Raw genomic sequence first — 17,338 nt, 5'->3', positions numbered from 1 at the left:
TCAGAAATTCTAGGAAGGGTTCTCTTCTAACCCTTGATCTCTGTTCTCTTTTACTCCTCACGTTCCGTACTAATCTTTCTTTCTATGGAGAGTCAGGCTTTCAGTCTATGTTGCTCTTTCTCTCTTCCTTTCCTGTGCCAGCAGACCCAGATCACTGGGATCTGCTGCGGCACTTCCATCCATCTATCCCTCTCTCCGGGGATCTTCTCTCCAACTCTCTAACCAACAGACTGACTGCTCACCCTAAACTCTTCCCGCTCTATGTAATGTAAACTAACTCCTCCCACCTCCCAGCACATTTCGTGTTCCATGCAGGGAGCCACCAATGGGTGCTTTGCTATACTCCAAGCAGGGAGCCGCCGAAGGTGCTTTGCTACACTACTTTGTGGTGTGGGGTGCAGGTGTTGGAGTGTGGTCAGGAGTCTCCACCTTACCTGTATGGTGGGGTACCACACCTCAGGAGGAGGTGCAGTACCTCTGTGGCGACTGACCCCCCGGTGGCGTCACACCCATCTCTTCCCTTTCTTGCTGATTGCCATGGACTTTGTGCACTGCTCTGCACACACAGGGAAACCTCTCTTGTGAAGAGGAGGTCCCAGAAGCGGTGAGGAGGAGTTCACAGCCAATCACAGACATGCACAGTGCAAGGCTGTGTTGTTTATGCATCCTGCACTGTGTCCCACAGAGTTAGCAAATAATGATGACCGACGCTGCCCCTGGGGCCCGGTGAGGAGAAGCAAAAGAGGACAGCCCAGACTGGATCAGACACACTGTCAGCATGTGTCATGCAGTCCAGGCCCCTCTCCTTTGTTTCTCCTCATGAGGCCCCTTACACGAGTAAGGTTAGTAATGCTCTGATGGCGGCCCTGTACACCGGCATTATAGCGGTGGGAGTAAGAGAAGAAAACAAGGCTACCTAATAAATTAAGTATATATCGCCTCTTTATTTTATTGTAAATGTGATAAAAGACAAGAGGAGCAAAAGCAAAGTAAAGATATTATATTTTCATTCTTTTAACTTCTTTCTTTGTTTAGATTCTGTGCTTAGTATCTCTTTAAATTGCAAATTGAGTCAATTAACGTCTTCATTGTCATTTGTAGCAAACTGTCCATTTAAATAATAAATGCAGTTAAAAAAGCATGCAATATATTGAGGTAATCCTAATTAGAAGAAGTCGCTAGCTATAGAAGCTTTCTGGGCTGTCGGCACATTTCTGAACTCAATCTACTGTATATTGCTGAATTATGACAGTTTCAGTTACCCTGTATTGAGTGGGTGGTCATGTGACTGCAAGTATGCAGTAAATTGCATACTTGCAATCACATGACCGCACACTCGCACTTGGAACAGTGGCGTTCCATCAATAGTAGCTGACCTCGCAGTTGCTATGGGTCCCGGAGAGGTGAGGGGGCCCAGATGGGTGAGGGGGCCTGTGACGGCCGCTGCGGTTTGGCAGCTGTGCTGACACAGTACTATCTCCTTTAATTAAATGTAAGCGACGGCCGCCGTATACCCCCGGGCCACTTGAAGCTCCCCTCTCCTTGTTTCCTGGTCAGCAGTTGGCTGAAGTCTCTGGCTGGATTTGCATAAGAATGCCACGCTTCCTAGCAGCCAGAGAGGTAGCAGCACACATGCATTGCAGGAAGCAGAAGGGTCTCTGGAGCTGATGGGCTGCATGTATAAGGTGATGTGTTATAATGAAGGGTCTTGTCTGCACGTGTACTGTAGGCTGTCTGTCAGTGGTGGGCTGTGCTTGGTCAGGATGTAGCAGAGCGCTGTGTGTTCCCCCTGCAGAACATGAGCTCACAAGAAGGAGTAAGGGTGTGTGCACACGCTGCGGATTCTGCTGCGGTTCCGCAGCGGATTTGGCCGCTGCGGGTCCGCAGCAGTTTTTGCTGCAGTGTACAGTACCATTATTCCCTATGGGAAAAAAAAAACGCAGTGTAGACGGTGCTGATTTTTCCTGCATGGTTTTCCTGCGGTTTTGAAACCGCAGAAAGAATTGACATGTCAATTCTTTCTGCGGATTCCGCTGCGGGTTGCCATCTCCTCCATTGTGGAGATGAAAAACCGCAGGACAAAACCGCAGAGCAATCCGCAGGTAAAACCGCAGGTCTTTTGACCTGCAGATTTTACAAAATCCGCGCGGCCAAATCCGCACCCCATTCCGCAGCATGTGCACGTAGCCTTAAGATGTTGCTCTTTGGGAGGAGGGAGGAGACCCAGCCGTCTGTCAGGAGGTGGATGAGGTGTGTGAAGGACTTTGGCTTTCTCCCTGTGAATTGTGACATAACATTGCTTCTTCAGTAGTGATGCATCGATCGTGAGCGATCCTATTCAAAGAGCCGGCTCCCTGCTGTGAACGAAATGAGTCGCCTCTGCAGGGAGAACAGTCGAGTTTTTTTTTTTTCTGGCGCCTGGCAGCTTCAGCTTAGTGAAGCCTGACTGTGACTCATCTGGGGGGAGGAGCCGTCAGGAGAGGAGAAGATGTGGAGTTGTGGTCTGTAAATAAATGCATGCGAGTTAACCCTTCAGTCCCATATATATCCTGCCAGTTCCTCCATGGGATATATGGTATGTGACTATGTGTAGTAGTAGGAAGGACTCAGCACATTGTTGGTCATCATTTAGTCCCAAATAAAGATATACTTCACTGTCCCCTCATCCAAGGCATATACATACCATATATGGTATGTGCAGGAGGAGAGGCTCAGCACATTGTTTGGTATATCATCTTCTCATAGTGTTAGGCCAAGTTCACATTGCGTTAATAGCCCTGCATTCAATGGGATCATTACATAGCTGCACTAACGCACCCATTTTCCACAATGATACTAACGCATCCAAACGCATGATGCGTTACTTCATGGCGCACCCCCAAATGCTGCAGACCGCGTTCCAGGGTGCGTCATGAAGTAACGCATCATGCCGATTTTGAATGCATTAGTATCACTGTGGCCAAAGGGTGCATTAGTGCCACTATGTAACGGATCCCGTTGAATGCAGGGCCAAGAGAATTCAGGACAACACTACAGAGAGGAGGATAGACGACGTCAGTTGTTGCTGCTAAGGGCTCATACTCACTTGCGAGAGAGTCGCATGATGAGCCCTTAGGGTAGGGTAAGTAATGTAAAGTGATTTTAGGTAAAACCTGTGGAGAGATCTAGGTCCAGCTCCAGTCAATATATAGAGTTCAGCTGGTTTCACACGTGCATATTTTGGCTGCATACGGATCCATTTTCATCTCCATTGACTTTCAGTGGTGACGGATGGGACTTGCATGTGCATCCAGTTGTCACTGTTTTCCCACAGATCCGTGTGTCTGCATATTTTTTCAGATGCACAAAAATGCAACTTGTTGCAGTTTTGTATCATCTGAAAAACACGCAGGCACAGGGTGACGCACGGATCCGTGGCTACATGTCTGGAATTAACATGGAGCACGGATACAGGAGAACACAGATCCATGTGCAGGGATCCATTTCACGGCACTGAGCATGCTCAGAAGCGAGGGATGTGCTGTATGGGAAAGTGATGAAACTGTATGGGTCTAGTAGGCAGACATAATGTAGACTACGTCCTCATGCTGCTCTGTAATCTTTCCTGCCTCACTAGAAGAGCTTGTGCCCTATGTTACAGTGTGGTAATGATAATAAAATGTATTGGGAGCATGTATATAGCATGGAGGCACTTGGTTAGGGTCTGTACGAGTGGGGCTGCGTTCACACTAGTGTTTTGGTACGGTGCGTTGTGATGCGTAGCAATCCTGATGCATCCTGATCCAGATTACATGCTAATATAGATAAAGAAGGCAATTAAGCATTAAATACTACAGTACGTCCAGCTGTACAAGAAATGGGACCAAATGTGAAAAAATAAGCATCAGGAAGGGAAAAAAAATGTGAAAATGAGCTGATTTTCCTGAGTAATGAGCGAAGAGCTGTAATCAGCAGATCGCAATGGTGATTAAACACTAATTGGATGGAGGACGAGCGATACTGCCGGAGAGGATATAGCACGCTATGACTCTGGGGCAGGATTACTGATGTTTGCAAGAAACTAAGGCATAAAGAGGATTAATGTGTGGGCAAGAATGCTTTAACCCCTTCTCACTGACAAAACGTATACTTGCATCCTAGATATGATAATCATGCCTTTTGTCTGTTTAGAACACCCCTGGGAGATGATGGGAAAACACAATGTGTAGTTCTTGCCATTTAAAATTCCTTTATGTATCACTCATCATAGTGACCTATTATCATTCAATCTGATTCTGGGGGGGGAAAAAAAAACTTAAAGGGAGTCTGAACACAAAATGACTGAAAGTACAGGTGCTCAGTGCACAAGGGTGCACTGTCTAGGGCACCTTCTGTCTGCTTTCTATCTAGCTCTGCCAAGGGTGCACTGAGGACATATTTGGTATGAGCAGTCATTTTGTGCCAACAGATTCCATAATCGCTGGTCTTATTGTAGACAGCTTAACGAGGTTGTCCTGCTTAATCTTCCATTTTGACTTTTACAAGGAATATATCAGATTGGATGTAAGTGTTTTACTTTTTCTTTTACTCAAATGAGAAAAAAAAAATCAAAGACTAGCTATAAAATTAATTGTTTGACATATAACATGCATGCCAGGAGTTAAGAGCACCTGTTGATTTTTTTTTTTTTTTTGGGGGGGGGCATTCAGATTTTTGCTATGGGGCTCCATGATTTCAATGTACATCCCTGACTTGGAATATAGGAGAATCATGGCAGTGTGAGCACTGCAGACTATTGAGATTTGAAGATAGGAACAATTTGCGGATCTCTCACATGCTGCTGTGTATGGAAGACACCAAATCTCAGCAATTCATTAAAGTGGTTTTTATTCAACGCATTTCAGTGTCAAGCGCTTCTTCCTCAAGAAATGACCACAGATGTCGCCTTCCATACACAGCAGCGAGGGAGACAGCCACAAATTATTCCTATCCTCATACTTGTCAGTTTTATAACCCGTGGATCCGCAGCAGCAATCTGATTGAGAACTCTAATTGTATGTCAGATAATATCCTAGTCGCGCAATTTGCAGTCACATAGGTTGACAGCAGAAACTTGCCCAGAGACCAAAAAGCTCCTATAAAATATCAAATCAATTATAATATGTAAAAAAAAAAAAATGATTCCCAAATTTATCTTCTTTGTTACATACTTCCAGAACCTGTAATAAATGAAAAGACATACCACAATTAATTGCACTTATAATGCAGGAGTATGACACACAGTAAAAACACCATAAATATTATTGACTTATGTCTGGATTTAGCTGCTTTATGGTTTCTTGAAATGAAGCATTAGTATGACAATGTTTAACACTTAGCTACGGACTTACAATGAAATCTTTCTAACAGAGCCTACAACCTGAGCTGCATCTATCACACAACTAATACGACAGGCGACGGTCTCTTTTCATTTACAAAGGGTGGCATGGTGGCTCAGTGGTTAGCACTGCAGCCTTGCAATGCTGTGGTCCTGGGTTCAAATCCCACCAAGGACATTTGCAAGGAGGTTGTATGGGTTTCTTCCAGGTACTCTGGTTTCCTCCCACACTCCAAAGACATGCTGATAGGGAATTTAGATTGTGAGCCCCATCGGCGACTGTACTATTAATGTCTGTAAAGTGCTGTGGAATTAATGGCAATATATAAATGAGTAAAATAAAAAAATGTGGTTTTGAGCACCTTGAAGGGTGCAGTTTTTAGAATGATGTCATTTTTCTATGTTACTATAAAGGGGATGGGGGAACTACAATACCCAGAGAGATTAGCAAAATTAGGATTATTTAGTCTAGAAAAAAAGACGACTGAGGGGCAATCTAATATCCATGTATAAGTATATAAGGGGACAATACAAATATCTCTCCGAGGAAGGTGACGGTCACAAGGGGGCATTCTCTGCGTCTGGAGGAGAAAAGGTTTTTCCACCAACAGAGAAGAGGATTCTTTACTGTTAGGGCAGTGAGAATCTGGAATTCCGTGCCTGAGGAGGTGGTGAGGCGAACTCAGTCGAAGGGTTCAATAGAGGCCTGGATGTCTTCCTGGAGCGTAACAATATTGTATCTTACAGTATTTAGGTTCTTTAGAAGGACATAGATCTGGGGATTTATTCTGACAGAATTTTATAGGCTGAACTGGATGGACTAATGTCTTTTTTCGGCCTAACTATGTTACAATCAGGGTCCGTTGAGGTTTCTATTGTTTTCATGGAATATGAAATAGCTGCTGTAAATGTCATATCTGTTCACAGATTTGAACAGACCCTCAAATAGTTGTCTCTGGAAAATTAGTAGGCAGTCTTAAATGTAGTCTTAACTCTTTAGTGGATTGTTGACTACTTTTGAAAGCTTTTCAGTTGGTAGAGATCTATTTAAAAGAAAGTACAAACCACCACTTACCACTTTCTAGTGGGATGGTGTTCTGAACTACCAGGCACGTGAGAACAGAGGCCACATTGACTGCAGGGTTAGGACATCATCACTTTCAGTTGCAGCGCATCAGAGCAACATGGCTGGAGTGTGTGAGTGTGTACCGCTTTCAAAAGCAGCCGACAAGAGTAAGGATCAACCGAATTAGAAATCACTGCTAGAAGTTTTAAAAGCTTTAATTCCTAATTTTACACTTGTTGATGGGTGAATAAACATACAATTCATAGGAATGTACGTTCCCAGTCATTGCTTTGTCTAAACATGCCAGTGATCAGATTACAAATAAGAAAATGCTTACATTTTGGCTTGTTTAATTTTTTATGCAGGCCTTAATCTCATCGCTGGCAGCATTTAAAAGATATCCAAGATGGCCGATGTCAGTTCAGAGCTCATAGGTAGAGTTGAGCGACTTTGGTCGGATCGTTTTTCGTGAAACCCGAATGAAACAAAATTTGAGTCGGATGAAACTGGTCTGACAAGGGCAAAAAAAGTCGGGAGTTTCGTCCGAAACCCGACCCCAATGTAAGTCAATGGGGAATAAAAGTCGGCATTGAGTGTCATAAGCTTTCAATCTGACGAACTCGCTGGGTGCCGATAGGTTGCTATGGTAGCCAGGGGCCTTCTTTAGGCCTGCAGGTCTGCCATAGTATTACTCTTATGAAGCCTAGCCAGTGGATGGGCTTTATAGGAGTTCATAGTTGGTACTGCTCATCTGTAGTTGCTGAAATGAATAATATACTTATCCATTACAGTAAACGATTAAAGAGGAAAAAAAGATTGTCCCACTTCCCCAAAAAGATGTATGAAAAAGCAATCAAAATTTCATATGTATCCCAAAAATCTATAAAATGTAAGCTGAGCATGTAAAAAACAAGCCCCAACACAGCTCGATCGCCAGAAAAAAAAGTTACAGTAGTAAAAAAAAACTAAATTAATGCAATTTTTTAACCCCTTTCTGTCATGTGACGTACTATCCCGTCCATGTGCCCTGGGACTTAATTCCCAGGGATGGGATAGTACGTCACAGCGATCAGCGGCGCCCAGGTGGTGAGCGCCACTGATCACGGCCTGGTGTCAGCTGATTATCACAGCTGACACCCGGCACAATGTGTCAGGGGCGGTCACGGACCTCCCCCGACACGTTAACCCCTTGCACACCGCGATCAAACACGATCGCTGTGTACCGGGGGTTAAAGGGAAGCATCGGCAGGGAGGGGGCAATGTGCAGCGCTGCTGCGGGGGGCTCCATCCCTGCAGGTCCCAGAATCCAAGATAGCAACAGGGACCTTCGGGGGCCTGCAGGGAGCTGGCTTCCTCATGCCTGCAAAGCGATCTGTCACAGGACAGTGATGTCCCACCTGGGACAATGTAATAAAGTTTAAAAAAAAAAAAAAAAAAGTGTAAAAATAATTAAAAAAGAAAAAAAAAATTGCTAAATAAAGTTAAAAAAAAAATATTCCCTAATAAATTCATTTTTGGTAAAAAAACAAAACAATAAAAGTACACATATTTGATATCGATGCGTCCATAACGACCCGCCCTATAAAACTGTCCCATTAGTTAACCCCTTTAGCAAACCCCTTAAAAAATAAAAAACGAAGCAAAAAATAATGATTTATTATCATACCGCCGAACAAAAAGTGCAATAACGCGCAATCAAAAAGACGCATATAAATATGCATGGTACCGCTGAAAACGTCATCTTGTCCCGCAAAAAACAAGCTGCCATACAGCATCATTAGTGAAAAAATAAAAAAAAGTTATAGCTCGCAGAATAAAGGGATTCAAAAATAATTTTTTATATAAAATTGTTTTCATTGCATAAAAGCGCCAAAACATAAAAAAAACATAAATGAGGTATCACTGTAACCATACTGACCCGAAGAATAAAAGGGCTTTATCAATTTTACCGCACGCGGAACGATGTAAACGCACCCCCCAAAAGAAATTCATGAAACGCTGGTTTTTGTTCATTCTGTGTCCCAAAAATCGGAATAAAAAGCGATCAAAAGATGTCACGTGCCCGAACATGATACCAATAAAAGCGTCAACTCGTCCCGCAAAAAATAAGACCTTACATGACTCGGAGTCAAAATATGGAAAAATTATAGCTCTCAATATGTGGTGATGCAAAAACTATTTTTACAATAAAAAGCGTGTTTTAGTGTGCGACAGCTGCCAAATATAAAAACCATCATAAATAGTAAATCAAACCCCCCGTTATCACCACTTCTTTAGGGAAAAGTAAGAAAATAAAAAAATGTATTTATTTCCATTTTCCCATTAGGGTTAGGGCTAGGGTTAGGGTTGGAGTTAGAATTGGGGGGTTTCCACTGTTTGGGCACATCAGATGCTCTCCAAATGCAACATGGCATCTGATCTCAATTCCAGCCAATTCTGCATTGAAAAAGTCAAATGGTGCTCCTTCCCTTCCAAGCTCTGCCATGCGCCCAAACAGTGTTTTACCCCCACATATAGGGTATCAGCGTACTCAGGACAAATTGCAAAACAACTTTCGGGCTCCAATTTATCCTGCTACCCTTGGGAAAATAAAAAAATTGGGGGCAAAATATAATTTTTGTGAAAAAAATTTTTATTTTATTTTCACGCCAGGGCATTATAAACTTCTCTGAAGCACTTGGGGGTTCAAAGTGCTCACCACACATCTAGATAAGTTCCGTGGGGGGTCTAATTTCCAAAATGGGGTCACTTGTGGGGAGTTTCAATAGTTTAGGTACATCAGGCGCTCTCCAAACGCACATGACACCCGCAGACTATTCCATCAAAGTCTGCATTCCAAAGCGTCACTACTTCCCTTCCGAGCCCCGACGTGTGCTCATACAGTAGTTTTCTCCCACATATGAGGTATCAGCGTACTCAGGACAAATTGGACAACAACTTTTGGGGTCCAATTTCTCCTGGTAGCCTTGGGAAAATAAAAAAAATTGGTGACTAAAAGATCATGTTTGTTGAAAAATATGATTTTTTTATTTTCACGCCCAGGCGTTATAAACTTCTGTGAGGGGGTTCAAAGTGCTCACCACACATCTAGATAAGTTCCTTGGGGGGGTCTAGTTTCCAAAATGGTGTCATTTGTGGGGAGTTTCCACTGTTTTGGTACATCAGGGGTTTTCCAATCGCGACATGGTGTCCAATCTCAATTCCGGCCAAAAACGTCAAATGGCGCTGCTTCCCTTCTGAGCTCTGCCATGCACCCAAATAGTCGTTTACACCCACATATGGGGTATCAGCGTACTCAGGACAAATTGCACAATAACTTTTAGGGCCCTGTTACCCTTGGGAAAATAAAAATTGGGGATGAAAAGATCATTTTTGTGGAAAAAATATGATTTTTTAATTGTACCGCTGTACGTTATAAACTTCTGTGAAGCCCTTGTGGGTTCAAAGTTCTCACCACATATCTAGATAAGTTCCTTGGGGGGTCTAGTTTCCAAAATGGGGTCACTTGTGGGGGGTTTCCACTGTTTAGGTACATCAGGGGCTCTCCAAACGTGACATGGCATCCGATCTAAATTCTAGCCAATTTTGCATTGAAAAAGTCAAACGGCGCTCCATCCCTTCTGAGCTCTGCCATGCGCCGAAACAGTGGTTCCCCCCCCACATATCATGTACCAGAATACTCAGGACAAACTGCACAATAACTTTTGCTGTCCAACTTCTTCTGAAACCCTTGGTAAAATAAAAAAAATTGAACCTGAAGTATTTTTTTGTGAAAAAAGTTAAATGTTCATTTTTTTTAAATATTAAAAAAATTCCTGTGAAGCACCAGAAGGGTTAATAAACTTCTTGAATGTGGTTTTGAGCACCTTAAGTGGTGCAGTTTTTAGAATGGTGTCACTTTTGGGTATTTTCTATCATATAGACCCCTCAAAGTGGTTTCAAATGTGATGTGGTCCGTAAAAATAAAATGGTGTTGCAAAGATGAGAAATCGCTGGTCAACTTATAACCCTTATAACTTCCTAAGAAAAAAAAAATGTTGGTTCCAAAATTGTGCTGATGTAAAGTAAACATGTCGGAAATGTTACTAAGTTTTTTGTGGGCCATATCTCTGTGATTTAAGGGCATAAAAATTCAAAGTTGGAAAATTGCGAAATTTTCAAAATTTTCGCCAAATTTCAGTTTTTTTCAAAAATAAACACAAGTTATATGAATGAAATTTTACCACTAGCATGAAGTACAATATGTCACGAGAAAACAATGTCAGAATCACCAGGATCCATGGAAGCGTTCCAGAGTTATTACCTCATAAAGGGACAGGGGCCAGAATTGTAAAAATTGGCCCGGTCATGAACGTGCAAACCACCCTTGGGGTTAAGGGGTTAATCACTGAATAAAAAAAACCTTAAAAGTTTTGTATTGCTGTAATTCTACGGACCAGGAGAATAACGGTGTCGGGTAATTTTTACCACAAACTGAACACTGTAAAAACAAATCCCCCAAAAATAATGATAGAATTGCATTTTTTCTTTTCACTTTTTCACCTCACCATTTTTCTGTTTTTCAGTAGGTTTAATGGGAAAATGAATGGTATCATTCAATACTACATGTTGTAACTCAAAATACCCACTCTTTTATGGAGATATCAACCAAACATTAAAAAAAAAATTGTAATTGTTGGAAGAAGGGAGGGAAAAAAAAAAATGCAAAAACACCTGAAGTTTTGCTTGCTTGTTCTATGAGTTAAAGGAAGAATTATTGATAGTGACAGTACTAATGATCCATTAAGTAAAAGACTTTTTTTCATTTTAAATCATTCCTAAAGGGGCAATTTTTTTGCGTTCACCTTTTTACCCCTTCTTCCAAGACATATAACATTTGCATTGCTCTGCCCACATAGCCATATGAGGGCTTATCTTTTGAGGGACAAGTTGTACTTTTGAATGACACCATTCATTTTATCATATAAACTCCTAGAAAGCGGGGGAAAAAAAAATTAAAATGGAGCAAAATAGCATAAAAAAAGTGCAATTCTGCTTTTATGTATATACTGCTCAAAGAAATAAAGGGAACACAAACAGCCTGTTGCAAATGGAATAGTGGTCCCTTTATTTATTTGAGCAGTACATTTAATTTAATTTAGCATGTTCACTATACAGTAAAACTGACCTAGCAATATGATTTTACAGGTCAGTACAATTATGCAGATATGAAACATGTACACCTTTTTCATTTAAGTGGTGAAAAAATTTCGGATAAGGACAAATTCACTTGCATCACTTGTAATGTTTCAATTTTGGTCAATGGTGCTGTGTGAGTTCTTAATTTTTTGCACTTGAGCTGAGGTTTCTATTGACATTATATTGAGGTAGATACAATGTTTTCATCGCCTTTAATTGCAATTTTTGCTGCAGCCTAAAAGTGCTTTTAAGTTTTTTCTCTCTCATTATGCTGTTTAAAGGGTTAACTTACTTTATATTTTGTATAGGACTTTTATGAATGCAGCAATACTAAACATGTTTTTTATGTCTTTAGGTTTAATGAGGGAAAAGGGGTGGTGATTTTTTTTCATATATTTTAAAACTTTATCACCTCAGGAGATTGCCTCCTCATCCTAATTAGGGACAGGAAACACAAAGAGCTTTAAATAAGCCCACTGTTCCCTCCACGCTCAGTGTTTTTCCTGTCCCTAGGGATGAAGAGCTTTCCAGGAAGGGCTGTGGCCAGCGAACAATCACTCTATTCCAATACCTCGTAATAGCCAGTCAGCCTGGGGTCGATAGTCGTTGCCTTCCCACCCTGGACTCTACTCCCGTTCTGGTTGCAGTGGACCCATATCATCCTCCTGTGCCTGGGGTCCTCCCACAGTTCCTCAGCCCTACATTCATCTTCTCCTTCACTGCCATCTCCAGCATGCTGCGGCTCACTAGGGAAGTGACGTGAACTGCCGGTCTTGGGATGCACAACGTCACTTCCGGCTGTGTTCAACGGTGGAACGCATAGAGTTTGGTGAGGAGTTGGATATTGGACTGCAAAAAACTACATCCAAGCACCCAATTTTGCAGAACCTTGCTAATTGAGAAGTTTCATCCCGTTGGATGAGAAGCAGGCTGAGTCACTGTCTCTTGGATTTACATTAACCCTGACGAAGACACCATAAGATAGGACTAAGGTTCTAATAATGCAGAGTGTGTCTTGCCTTAGAGCTGCATCTGAAGAGTCCAGCACAAACCTGATCCACTGTGTATGAGTAATATGGGTAGGTCCTCTTTGGTGGAGGATCTGTCCTCATGGCATCTCCCTTTTTTCTTTTAGGGAGACAAAGATCCTGCGCCAAAGTCTAAAGAGAAGACTACATATAGCAAGTGTGGTATTTGTAGCAAAAAAATAGAATTAGACTTACCGGTAATTAGGTTTATAGAAGCCTTCCATGACAGCATAGGAGGATGTCTCCACGCCCTAACGGGGGACAGGAAGCATGAGAGGTTAAAAGTTCCCTCCCACCTGTGACTTATAACTGATTACCATAGCACCGGTTACCTTTAAGATTCTCAGAATTTGTCCAAGAATGCAGGGAGGGAAATAGTGGTGTCGTGGAAGGTTTCTAGAAACCGAATTACCGGTAAGTCTAATTCTATTTTCTCTAGCAACCTTCCACGACAGCATATGAGGCATAACAACCTATACTGAAATGGGGGGGGACAACGGCCTGAAGAACTTTTCAGCCAAAGACTAGACCTTGTGTCTAACAGGGATCTAATCTATAGTGTTTTGTAAAAGTATGTAAGGAGGACCAGGTTGCTGCCTTACAAATCTGCTCTGAAGATGCGCCTGCCCTCTCAGCCCATGAAGTAGAGGTAGATCGTGTTGAATGTGCTTTGATCCCTGCAGGGGAAGTGATGTTTTGCGCCAGGTATGCTTCAGAGATAGCTTTTTTAATCCAATTGGCAATGGTGTTCTTTGCCACCTTCTTTCCTCTGTTTGGACCAGAGGTATGGATAAATAGGTTGTGGTCGATTCTATATGGTTTGGTGTACTCCAAGTAGTGGAGAATTATACTTCTTACGTCCAGCGTGTGGAACAACTCCTCTTTGGGGTTTGCTGGGTTTTGACAGAATGAAGGAAGAGTTACTGTATATTCTGAGACCTATGAAAGTCAGACACAACCTTTGGTAGAAAAGATGGATCAAGGGAGAGAACTATGGAATCGTCTCTAACTGTTAGATAGGGTTCCTTGATTGAGAGAGCCTGGAGCTCTCCTACTCGCCTTGCTGAAGTTATTGCTATAAGGAAGGCTAATTTGTAGGTGAGGAGCTGAGAAGTGCAGGATGATAGAGGCTCAAAGGGTGAGTGAGTGAGTCCCGTAAGCACCACATTCAAGTCCCATGGTGGAACGGAAATTAGTTTTTTTGGATGTAGCCTAGCGGCTGATGTCATGAATCTTTTTATCCACCTGTGGTTAGCAAAGTCACAGTCAAACATGGAGCTTAATGCCGACACCTGTACTTTCAGTGTGCTAGGTTTAAACCTAGTTTCAGCCCCTTCTGTAAGAAATCCAGGATGCGGGAAATGTTAGGGTTGTCTGGGTCGGGCAGGTCTGGCAGGGTCAGGTAGGTCTGGCAGACACCATGAGGAGAATCTCTTCCATATTTTATTATATATGGCAATGGTGACCGGCTTCCGAAGGTTTTAAATTACCGCCTCCGATAGCCCCTTGGCTCTCAAGATCTGGGCTTCAGAAACCAGGCCGCTAACTTCATTCCCTGGAGGTTTGGGTGATATAGAGGGCCCTGTAAGAGAAGGTAGTCTTCTATGGGCAGGATGAATGGCCCGTCTACCCGTAGTTCTGTAATTAGCGAATACCAGCTCCTCTTTGGCCACAGCGGAGCTACTAGAATGGTTGGGGTCTGATCCCCCCGGATCTTCCTCAGGGTTGCAGCAAGGATTAGAACTGTCGGAAAGGCATATGCCAGGCGGAACCTCCACTTGTGGGCAAAGGCGTCCACTCCCAGGGATCTGGCCCTGGGGTTCAGGGAGAAGTAGTCTCTAACCTGAGCATTCTCTCCTGAGGCTAGAAGATCCACCTCCTGGGAGACCCCACCTGCTGACTAGTATTCGAAAGATTCTTCCATTCAGTGTCCATTCGCCGGGCTCGATGCGTTTTCTGTTCAGGAAATCTGCCTTAAGATTGGCCGTACTCTTCAGGTGGACCGCTGTCAGGGAACGGAGGTGTCTTTCGGCCCAGCAAAATATTCAGCCTGAGAGGCCCTCCAGGTTGCTGGATCTTGTGCCACCCTGATGCCTGAGATGTGCCACTGTTGTTACATTGTCCGAGTAGACTCTGATAGGTTGATCTTGGACCAGGTGTCTTGCTGCCCGGAGGGCTTCCTCCACTGCCTTCAGCTCCCTGAAGTTTGAGGATCTTGCACTCATTTTCTGGCTCCATAACCCCTGGGATGGTTGTCGAGACACTACAGCTCCCCAGCCTTTTTTGCTGGCGTCTGTCTTAACCGTAACTAAAGGGATCTGGGACCAGTTGATTCCCCTGCACAGGTTTTTGCAGTCCATCCACCATGCCAATGAAGCCTTCACTGTTCCTGGGGTCTGGATTCTTTTGTTCAGGCAGGTGTGATCCCTGTTCCAGCTTCTTAAGATATGGGATTGGAGCGTTCTGGAGTGGGCCTGAGCCCAGGGCACCGACTGGATGCAGGAGGTCATTAACCCTAGAATGGACATGGCTGACCTGAGGGTCGGGGACCTCTGTCCCCTGAAATCTGAGACTCTTGACATTATGGACCTCTGATGTTCCTCTGGGAGGAAGGACATTTGATTCTTTGAGTCTAGTAGGATTCCTAAGAATTTTACCTCCTGAGAGGGTTGAATTTGTGATTTCTTTATATTTGGGATCGACCCCAATGATTGAAGACTGTCCAGAGTCTGGGCTACCTGGTCTTCCAGGGTCTGGTAGGAGGACCCTATTATCAGTAGGTCATCCAGGTAAGATACAATACATATACCCCAGCTTCTGATGTAGGACACGGCTTCTGTCATAATTTTGGAAAAAACTCGAGGGGTAGAGGATATTCCGAAGGGAAGCACTTTGTATTGAAAGTGCTTGACTTCCGGACCCTGACGAATCGCAAACCTCAGATACTTCCTGTGGAAAGGATGTATGGGGATATGGAAATAAGCATCCTTCAGATCTATGGTTGCCATGAAGTACGCCGACCCTATCAGAGGAATAGTGGTCTTTACTGACTCCATCTTGAATTTGCGAAACGCAATGTGTCAGTTGAGGCCTTTCAGATTTATTATTATTATTCTTGCTTCCCCTGTGGGCTTTTTTACTAGGAACAATCTGGAATAATGTCCCCTTCCTTGTTCCTCCGCAGGGACCCGAGAGATGGCTTTTGAGTGTAGAAGAAGCCGAATGCCGGATTTTAATGCTGGGATCTCCCGAGGAGGTAGGGATGTAACTCATACCCCGCGGGGGGGAGGATTCGAGCTCTAGCAGTAGGCCCTCTCTGATCACACTGAGGACTGCCAAGCAAGAAAAAACCTCAAAAGCCTTCCCCCAACTGGGGTCGAGTCATTGCTTTTCTTGAGGTTGCTGCTGCTGCTGCTGGGGGACCAGGATGTTCCTGCCTCTCCCTTTACCGTAGCTCCATCTTCCCGTCTTTCCCTTTCCTTGCAGTTGGGATGACTGACTCTGGGGGGCTCGAAAAAGACGCTTTCTTGTGGTCCTCTGCTCTGGAAGCACCTTCTTTTTATCTGTGGCCTTTTCTAGAATTTCGTCTAAGGCCGGGCCGAAAACAAGTTCGCCTTTGAAGGGTAAAGAGCAGAGTTTAACTTTGGATGCAACATCTCCACTCCATGTTTTAAGCCAGAGGGCCCGCCTGGCGGAATTTGACTGAACCATGGCCCTGGCAGAGGCACGGATCATCTCCATTGATGCATCCGCCAGGAAACCCGTAGCTCTCTGCAAGATAGGAACAGAGTTAAGGAGGTCACTCCTTGAGGTACCACGAGAAATATGGCTCTCTAGCTCCTCAATCCATTGGAAGAGGAACCTAGAGACACAGGTGGACGCGATTCCTGATTTTAAAGTAAAGGCAGAGGTTTCCCAGGCTTTTCTTAGGAGGCTTTCTGCTTTACGGTCCATCGGGTCTCTAAGCTGGGATGCATCATCGAAAGGCAGAACCGTCTTTATTACCACTCTTGCTACCTGGACATCTACTTTCGGGATGTCCCATCTAAATTCCTCTCCCTCTAGGGGAAATCTATGTCGGAGTTCTGAAGGGGCTGAGTAGCGTTTTTCTGGATACTCCCATTCCTGGGAAATCATATCTGCTACACTCCTGTGAACTGGAAACCCCGTTTGCTTAGGCCCCTCATATACACCGAACATGCGATCCTGTGCTGTCTGCATGACAGGTTCGTCCTCTAGGCCCATAGTGGCACGTACTGCACTGACCAGCTCCTCCACATATTCCGTGGAAAGGAGGTACCTTCTAGTGTTGGCTGACCTAGAGGTTCCTGGTTGTTCCCAATTCTTGGATCCCGAATTGTATGATCTTTCTGATTCCGACTCTGAATCCTGTATTTGAATCTTCCTTTTTTTAGGGGGTGGTAAACCCACAAATCGGAGGGAGTGGAGGTGGTGGAGGGGGGCAGGGCAGCTAAAGAGGTTTGAACCTGATGGGTAACCAAGCTGCGGATTTCGTCAATCAATGACGGATGCTCAGCCCTAACCACCTTATCCGTGCAAGCTTGATATAGCTTCTTCTCCCAATTTGAGGGAAGTTTTGTGCTGCATATGGCACATTTGGCCGACTTGCTAGATGTATTGGTGCTCTTATGGGCAGACTTTTCTCCCTATGGAATAAGGGGGAGAAGCATTTTGAGGACCTATGCCCTG

At 43.8% G+C, this 17,338-nt stretch overlaps 1 protein-coding gene across 2 annotated transcripts in view; it reads right to left on the bottom strand.

Annotated features, from left to right (window-relative positions):
- Positions 1-924: 924 nt before the first annotated feature.
- The window catches only part of LOC141048056 (uncharacterized), a 1,479,555-nt gene continuing 1,463,141 nt past the window's right edge, over positions 925-17,338 (bottom strand). For both annotated transcript variants that reach the window (XM_073543414.1, XM_073543413.1), the window contains one exon: positions 925-5,198. In XM_073543414.1, the coding sequence (XP_073399515.1) occupies positions 5,182-5,198 (17 nt within the window). In that variant the 3' untranslated portion in view covers positions 925-5,181. The remainder of the gene's footprint in view (positions 5,199-17,338) is intronic.

Source organism: Dendrobates tinctorius, unplaced genomic scaffold (assembly GCF_039654945.1).
Source record: "Dendrobates tinctorius isolate UK_male_01 unplaced genomic scaffold, ASM3965494v1 ptg000132l, whole genome shotgun sequence".
In the NCBI taxonomy this organism is placed as follows: Eukaryota; Metazoa; Chordata; class Amphibia; order Anura; family Dendrobatidae; genus Dendrobates; species Dendrobates tinctorius.
The sequence above is the reverse complement of the archived record's forward strand: the minus strand, read 5'-3'. Positions and strand labels throughout refer to the sequence as shown.